At 37.0% G+C, this 8,256-nt stretch overlaps 1 protein-coding gene across 2 annotated transcripts; it reads left to right on the top strand.

The window, feature by feature from the left end:
* The first annotated feature begins 1,009 nt into the window (after window positions 1-1,009).
* Window positions 1,010-6,546, top strand: LOC109020141 (transcription factor bHLH157-like). Of its 2 annotated transcripts, none has more exons than XM_019002553.2 (10): window positions 1,010-1,458; window positions 2,132-2,218; window positions 2,378-2,486; window positions 2,595-2,636; window positions 2,797-2,856; window positions 3,376-4,923; window positions 5,128-5,229; window positions 5,349-5,498; window positions 5,584-5,709; window positions 5,821-6,546. In XM_019002553.2, the coding sequence occupies exons 1-10, from the start codon at window positions 1,349-1,351 to the stop codon at window positions 6,013-6,015; spliced, it is 2,529 nt and encodes an 842-aa protein (XP_018858098.2). In that variant the 5' UTR covers window positions 1,010-1,348; the 3' UTR covers window positions 6,016-6,546. The 2 variants fall into 2 exon arrangements, with proteins under 2 accessions (XP_018858098.2, XP_018858097.2); XM_019002552.2 differs by having other exon boundaries at window positions 2,129-2,218.
* Window positions 6,547-8,256: the final 1,710 nt, after the last annotated feature.

The following is an 8,256-nucleotide window of genomic DNA, read 5'->3' as shown; positions in this document are numbered from 1 at the left end:
TGCTGCCACTAAACATGAGCTTCTTTGTTTGTCAATGTTACCTTGAAACCTCTTTTGACCATCATTTTTGTGTTTGTAATTACTTCTTATTGTTAATATAACTCTTATTTAAGATGAATGATAGTAATGTAAAATTGAATATATTTAAGATGAATATATTTTACATTAGGAGAGATGTGACGAGATGGATTTAGATAGAAATTTAAAGTTGAATAAAATATTATTAGAATATTATTTTTTAATATTATTATTGTTTTAAGATTTAAAACAAGTTGAATTGTTTATTATATTTTATGTGAGAATTTAAAAAAATTATAATGATGAGATGAGATAAGATGAAACTGTTTCTGTATCTAAATGAGATCTTAATATGTGGATTTTACAATATTTAATATTTTTATTTATCACGAATGATATATGGAACGGATAATTAGAGAAAATTTAATCCGATATAAGTTTTTGCATCATCATTATTAAATATATCATACATATAAAAGGAGAAAAAAATCCTCATCATAAATTCTAATATTAATATATTATGTGGGCATAAACATTAATGCATTTTAGCAAAACAAATCTAATTATGAAATTGTTGCAATGATGGTCATTAATTATTACAAACAATCAAATATAAATAATAAAATAGATAAAAAAAAATAATAGGTAGTTAATTTGTGATTATCCTATAATTTATACTTTATCCCATCCATAATAACTAGTAATATATTTCAATATAACTCGGAATAAATCTCCAAATCAATACCATAAATATTCACTCACATAATTTTGCATTTAACACGAGAATAAAAAGACTTCGAAACTCAAATATAACTCACGCTATTTCGAAAATCTTTCACGAGAAATTGAACTAGAAAACCGGAACAGAGACAGATAATTAGACGGTAAATGCTGGGGATCTTCCTGTAGTTGCCCTTCAAGCTCGGAGTGTATCTGATTTCATTTTCGTCCATCTCTACGGGCTTTGCTATATATATGTATGTATAAAGAAAAAAAAAGAACCTGCTTTTTAATCTTCTCGCTCACTCTCTCACCGACCACTTTCTGTTTCTCTCTCACAACAACAGGCTTCTGTTTTATATAAAACAAAGCTTTTCTGGCCTTGTTCTTCTGCACACTTCGGAGTCTCTTCCAAAGTTCAAACCTGCTTTTGGTCGCAAGAAAAACGTTCGTGTATTTTGTTTTTTTTCGAAGAAGACAGTGGATTTCTTGGCATTTGATGCGTCTGAGTTCAGCTGGTTGAGTCGGACCCGACCTGCCCGAGTCTGTGTGATGCGCTTGGGATCGTGAAGTTAGATATATTCAGATATTTCTTTTGAGAGGTACTGAAATGGGTGAAGCAGAGACGGGTTCGGCGCTGAAGAAAACGCTCAAGTTTTTGTGTTGCAGTGATGGATGGTCTTATGGGGTCTTCTGGCGCTTGGCTCAGCGTGATTCTTTGTAAGCTAAACCTTTCTTTCTTTTTTAGGTTCTTCCATTTTTTAAAAAGATTTCTGGGTTGTTTATCTGTGTATTTATTTGATTGTTTTTGATCGGCTTCTAGTTTACTCTTACAGTTACTCTTCTAAAATCTCATTTTATTATTTTTACAATCCCTACTATCTTAAACTTTTTAATCTTCTGGAGGGGGTTGTAATTATTTTATTTTATTTTATTTTTGTTTTCTTTATTTTTGAATTTATCAAATTTTCTTTTCCCTTTTCAATTCCTATATTTTGCTAGTAACTTCTTCCTCTATATACCATGATTTTTGGATTTCTGCTTTGCTGATTATTATGATTACACACATTGCAATGACCAGTACGTGTTAATAAATATGAACTGCTTTAGGATGGTGGGAAGTGATTTTTTCGGTTGACAATTTGAAGTACTTACTTAAGCTTTGTAATGCAATCTGGTTCTGTAAATTTCTTTCTTTATATTTATTCAAATTATATTAATAAATGACTGCCAAAATTAATAGTTTTCTGTATGAGAGATCAAGCCTATTTTGAAGTTATAACAAGTGTATTTTTTAGCATTTGACTTTTTGATTAGTCTTGAAACTTAGTTAATGCCTTTGATATTTGGAATTAGTTTGGATGTATAACTTGTGCTTTTGATATCCTAGCAGATTGTTGACTTTTGAAGATGCCTATTACCAAGAGCAAGAAGGGGCAATGGTTGACATGCTTCCCCAGGTCCACATGATGGGTGAAGGGTACGCCTCATTTACTTCAGTTCTGTTGTTCTGGAATAAGATCCGTTTGAGTTTTAGCATTAGTTTCCATATTCACCACAATTTTTGTTCTAAGCTAGTGCTCAAATTTAAGCATTGGAAAGAACGCGACTGTAATCTCATTGTTATTCTGTATTTTAGGGTAATTGGCCAAGCCGCTTTCACTGGAAAGCATAGATGGATGTTCGCAGATGTTCTCGGTGAAGACTGGGATTCCATTGGTTCTTTTGAAAGTCAAGATATATTCCAGGTATTTCTCCTCCTTATCCTCCTCCATCTTCAGCTGTTGAATAACTTACTTATCCAGAAGGAGTCTTGTTTTCGTCCACTTATGTAAAAAATTTCTTTCATTCTGCAGGATGGTTTTGAGTTTCGTTACCAATTTTCCTCTGGAATTAAGGTACCTTTTTATACACGAAGCACATATAGTACAAAGCAAATTAGTTAATCTATTCCCCTGTTCATCATTGAAAGTGCGATACTTGTTTGGGAGTTTGCTGTTTTTTTTCCATCGAAGTATCAATCTAACATGGTTATTCATAATTCAATCTAATTTGCAGACAATAGCGGTGATTTCTGTGGCACCTCAAGGAGTGGTACTGTTTGGATCCACCCAAAAGGTTAGTTTGAGGACCTTGGATGAAATACTTTTCAGCTTCATGAATAAACTTGAGAAGGCTATTTTATTATGTCTTAGTGAAATAACTTACTAGCCATTGATTTTCTTAAGTTTCTAGGATTCCATACAGAACGTAACAAAAAGTTTATTGTAATGTGACCGATCTTGTTACCTGAAAATTGTAAAACTTGACTGTAAGAGTTGAATTGGGTTTTACCTTTCTATTCATTGTTCAATCTGTTTCCCATTTATGTTTTACCTCTATCCATTTGTTCATGTATATTAGAAGAAATTTGAGACGCATCTCAATTTAAGGTGCATTTGACATTAAAGACCCGACCTTTGAACATCATATTGCAAAGAAGTTAAAACAACTAGATATATTGTGTTATCTTAATTATTAGTCCACAATCAAAGTTAACGGTTAAGGTTCGGAATTGATGTGGAAGTAAATTATCATATGTACTGTGGAATGGTTGAATAGCTCTCACCGAAAGTGCTGCTACTGCTGTTGCTGCAGATATTGGAGAGATCAGAATTTTTGGATCAAACAAAAAGATTGTTTCAAGAGTTGACAAACGTTGAGGAGTCCATCCCGTTGGAAAAGGCATTATCCTCTTTGAACAGTGACGCATATGTTCTAAATGGGTTATTTGATTCCTCAATTTCATCTGGAAATTCACGAAATGGAGATCTCAATGCCATATGTTATGACAGCCGTAAGGAGGTGCTGGGAGAATCTTATTCAGCAACAATTCTGAATGAGTCCTCGCATACCATGTTGGAGATTCATGATGCAAGGATGGCTCCCTTGCTCGGAGACTGGGATCATCCGGATAATAGATTACTTACAGGTGGTACAGAAACTCAAATCTTGCTATCTGATAAGCTTAGTACTCAGTTGCAGCAAGTGTTTGTACAGTCTACCTCGCCTACTAGTACAGGGAGTACTGAAGATTTTATGTTGACTTCATTTGACCCGCTGTTAGCATCTCAATCAAGGGTCCAGGATTCTTCAAATCCGTTTACTTCGAAAGCAAGTAGTCTTGACTCTTGCAGAAATACAGTAATCAATGTTCAGGGGGATGATTTGTCTCAGCATTTCTGTCCATCAACTCTTGTAAAAGAAGGCAAACTTCCAGAAACAGCAACTAGCATGCATAACTTTTCTGAGTTTAAGCCAGATGATTTTACTACGGAAGTCTCCAAACTGTGTCTGGTGGATGATCTGTCTCAGTGGTTTTCTCCCCCACCAGCACATGGCTTCAATAGGGTAGCAACTGCATTGGGTAATGACTGCTCACAACCAATAGGAGTTACTTCAGCATCATCTTTTCTGGTTGGAGGCGATGTCTTTAATCGTTTTACATCAAAAAGTCCTGGTAATTCTGTTCAAAGTTCCAACCCTAATACATTCAACTCTGATGGAAAAGAGGATTCTGCAATTATGCATGGTGCTGAAAATTGTCTGTTTGACAATTTGGGACTGGATTTTGGCTATGATCAATCTGGGGAAGATCTCATAATGCCGGTAATGAGTGCTGCCAATGATACTTGTCTGTCAGAATGCGTCTCAGAGTTGGATGTCAGTTCCGTGGCTGGCCCCAGGAAGGGGTTATTCTCAGAGTTAGGCCTTCAAGAACTTCTGGATGGCATAAGTAATTCTAAGTCTTTTGCCAAATCTAGTTTTGAGGAAAAAATACCCACCACCAAAAGAGCCAGGGTGGATAGTTCATCTGTGAATAGCAATCAATTACAGTTGGCTAGTCTTGCTTGCTCTAATGGGAGCATGAACACAATGCAACCTGGATACAACCTGGAGAAGAAAAATAATGTACCCAAGAAAGAAGTTCTCTCAAAATCACAGGTAGGTTTATGGATTGATGATAGCTATAGCGTCAATGTGGGGAACACTGGTCTAGCACGACCTCAGAAGCCTGAGGAACCTGCAAAGGCAACCAGAAAAAGGGCTAGGCCAGGGGAGAGTACGCGACCAAGGCCTAAAGACCGGCAGCAGATCCAAGACCGTATCAAAGAATTGAGGGGGATCATCCCTCATGGTGGAAAGGTACTTAAGTCTTTTAGTCTTTTTGTTGACATATAATCTTGGGAACAAAGTGTCTGATTAGTGGGAGAAAAGTAATTCCTTGTATCACTTGAGGATCATGCAAGTTATTCTTATATTTTGGATTTTTTTAACCATTCCCCATTTTATATTATCTAACATCTTATATGTGATGCTGATGATTACTTTGGTCTTATGATGTAACAGTGCAGCATTGATTCTCTGTTGGATCGGACCATCAAATACATGCTTTTCTTGCAAGGCATGACAAAATATGCAGACAGGCTTAAACAATCTGATGAGCCAAAGGTGACTAGTTTAGTTCACTTTGTATTTTGATTAGCTTGGACAAGGTTTAATAAGCACAGGATCGATGCTTGTTTATTACCATTCTCTAATGCAAAACAATTTTTTTTTGGATTCTGTAGCTGATAGGCCAAGAGAATGGAGTGGTTCTTAGAGACAACAGCATGGGTGGGGGAAGCGGTGGTTCTACATGGGCATTTGAAGTGGGAAGTCAAACGATGGTTTGCCCCATTATAGTTGAGGACCACCCACCTGGCCAAATGCTCATAGAGGTATAGGAAGGCAAATAAAAAAGCTTCTTCAAGTCTACTTTCAGCATTGGCAATCCACCAATGTATTTTCATTTTCCTGTTGCAGATGCTTTGTGAGGAACAGGGATATTTTCTTGAGATAGCAGATATAATCCGGGGCTTCCAGTTGAACATCTTGAAAGGAGTAATGGAAACTAGAGATGATAAAATTTGGGCACGCTTCATTGTTGAGGTAAACTAGATAATAAGATACGACGAAATAATAAGATCACGTCACATTCATTCCAAAAACAAATCCGCTATCTGTTTCTTATTTGTTTACTGTTCTCAAATTGTGTTACAGGCAAGCAGTCACGTAACGAGGATAGATATATTTTTGTCACTTGTCCAGCTTCTAAAGCAAATGACCACCTCTTCGAAGGATACAGCATATGAATCTAATAACGCCATTGATGGTGTTGGGATTTCTCTGTTGGACAGTAACCAGCAACAAAACTTGCTGCATCCCATAAGCTTGGCCGAGACACTTGGGTGCTGATCATGGAGCTTATGCATGAGAGTTTCAGAAGTACCTTGAGCATCACGTGTTCAAATGCCTGCGCCATGATGGGTGTTCTGAAAGTTAAAAGAGCCACACCTGAACAAGGAGAAGGAGTTGGCTCATCCCATTTCTGCTATCTTTGAAATGGGAATGTAATGTGCATAGGGTTGATAGACTAGCTAGGATATACCGTCTAAGAAAGAAAAATGGGAAAAGTTCTTGTTGCTCCTCGGGGTAGTTTCCAATTAGAGACAAAATGATGCCGCAGGCTTCTTGGTCATATAATTGCCGGGTTTTAGGTACTTGGGTTTTCAAACTAAGACCTGAAGGATGCTGCACCATTTTTGTTCTGTCTTTTGCTTTGGGTTGCTCCTGCTGCCATATAACCTGTTTATAGCGTGAATCAAGCTGATAGATCAATTAATGATAGGCTAACTTGTATTTTTTTTCTACCCCTTTCTGTTGAGATCTTGGATCTTGATCCCATTATGGTAATTAGAAAGAATTTCTTATCTTTCAAATGTTGGACGTTTCATTTTAAGTTCTGCTTCTAAACCATTGTATTTCTTCTGTAATCTTTTTTCTTTCAATCTAAACCGTTGATGTGAAAGTCCTAGTGGGAGGATCAGGCGCAGAGGGGAAAAATAAAAAAGAAGAAAAGTACACTTTGTATCCTTCAATTATTAGGGTGTCATGGAGATCAACCAAGTATAAAAGAAGAAGTCAGCGTGAAACGGTGCGTTTGGTTTAATAGAACTGTGCGTTTTATTGTAAAAAAAACTTAATAAAACAGTGTGTTTTACATAGAAAGGGAAGCTAAGGTGTGCGTTTTATTTTTTCAATGTTTGCGTTTTATTACTAATTCGAAACGTTGCGTTTTGGCTCTATAATAAACACATTTGCCGCTAGTATATAAGCGGAAAGGTGCTCGTTGTTATGTATCAAAAGACATTGAAGGGTGATTGTGGAGGTTCGAAGAATTCCTCGAAAATTCTCTCCAAGATTTGTCAATGGAATCTTGGTTCGGTTTTTGAATTGTGTTTGTTCTTAATTTTTCTTTTTTAATTTACATTCTTTCGTGGGAAGAAGTCAATGGAGTATAAGACTACCCGTGACAATCGGTGTCTGATTGAAGACGATCCTACAATGACAGAAGGCACACGGTCCGCAACGATGAAGTTACAACAAGAAACGTCTCAAAAACACCAAGAAGTGATGCAAAGTCAGTTGGAGAATCATGAGCATTCAGGGTATCTCTCAAAGGTTAGATCAACTTACCAACATGATTCATTTTTTAGTTGAAAGTAGACAAGATGATCAGTCTCAGAATGAATATCATGAGACCAAGATGGTTGGTCAAGAAGAAAGAGGCTTTATGCCGAGGGGAGTACGTTTGGATTTGCGATCCATGCAATCTCTGGTTTCCCTAGTAATAATGCTGTGAGATTGCTTGGTAAACTTGGTACTTACTCATAACTTCCTAGATCTATTAGTAGTTGAGGCAGCAAAACTGAAGATTGAGTGGGATTCTAATCTGCAAGTAAAGGTTGCTAATGGGGATAAAATTCTCAGTCAAGGGAAGTGTGAGGAGGTTATAAAGATTCAAGGGACTAAATTTTTGGTGCCTTTTCATGTGTCGGGGCTTGTGATATAGTTCTTAGTGTGCAGTGGCTGAAAACATTAGGTCCTATAAATTGGGACTTCACAAACATGACCATGAAGTTTGCAGTGAAGGAGGGCAACCTGACCCTACAAAGTCTTAATTCTGAGTGTATTGAAGTGGAGACTACTAGTAAACAATTAAAATCTTTTTTTGTAAGGAAAAGTGCTTGGCTGCTGCAGTTAGTGGTAGTGGAGAAACTAAAAGGAGGCAGTGTAGTGCAGATTGAAGTTGCATGCTGAAGTACTTGAGGAGTTCAAGGCAGTGTTTGAGTAGCCAGTAGGACTGCCACCTCCACGAGCTTTTGATCATCAGATTGTGTTGAAAAAAGGGACCCCTCCAGTTTCATTGAGGCCTTACAGGTATCCTCACTATAAAAAATCCGAAATAGAGAAGATTGATTAAATGGCTAGGGGCCCTAGTGGAAGACATTGGGAATCCTTGTGGAAGTTACGTGGTCTTTATCCCCACCTTATAGGCAAGGTTCTTTGGTGTAGGGGGGAACCTGTAGTAGCAGGTTCCAGAGAATCAGTCAATTGGCCTTAGGGGTAAGGCTTTAAGGGGAGGAGATTGTCGTG

The sequence above is a fragment of the Juglans regia genome, chromosome 2, assembly GCF_001411555.2.
Source record: "Juglans regia cultivar Chandler chromosome 2, Walnut 2.0, whole genome shotgun sequence".
Lineage (NCBI taxonomy): Eukaryota > Viridiplantae > Streptophyta > Magnoliopsida > Fagales > Juglandaceae > Juglans > Juglans regia.
The sequence above is the reverse complement of the archived record's forward strand: the minus strand, read 5'-3'. Positions and strand labels throughout refer to the sequence as shown.

Bases quoted from the DNA above. Each gene is read 5' to 3' on its own strand.
- LOC109020141 (XM_019002552.2), top strand. From the start codon at position 1,349: ATGGGTGAAGCAGAGACGGGTTCGGCGCTGAAGAAAACGCTCAAGTTT. The intron at 1,459-2,128 runs GTAAGCTAAACC...TTGATATCCTAG, and splicing joins TTGGCTCAGCGTGATTCTTT to CAGATTGTTGACTTTTGAAG. The intron at 5,499-5,583 runs GTATAGGAAGGC...TTCCTGTTGCAG, and splicing joins CTGGCCAAATGCTCATAGAG to ATGCTTTGTGAGGAACAGGG.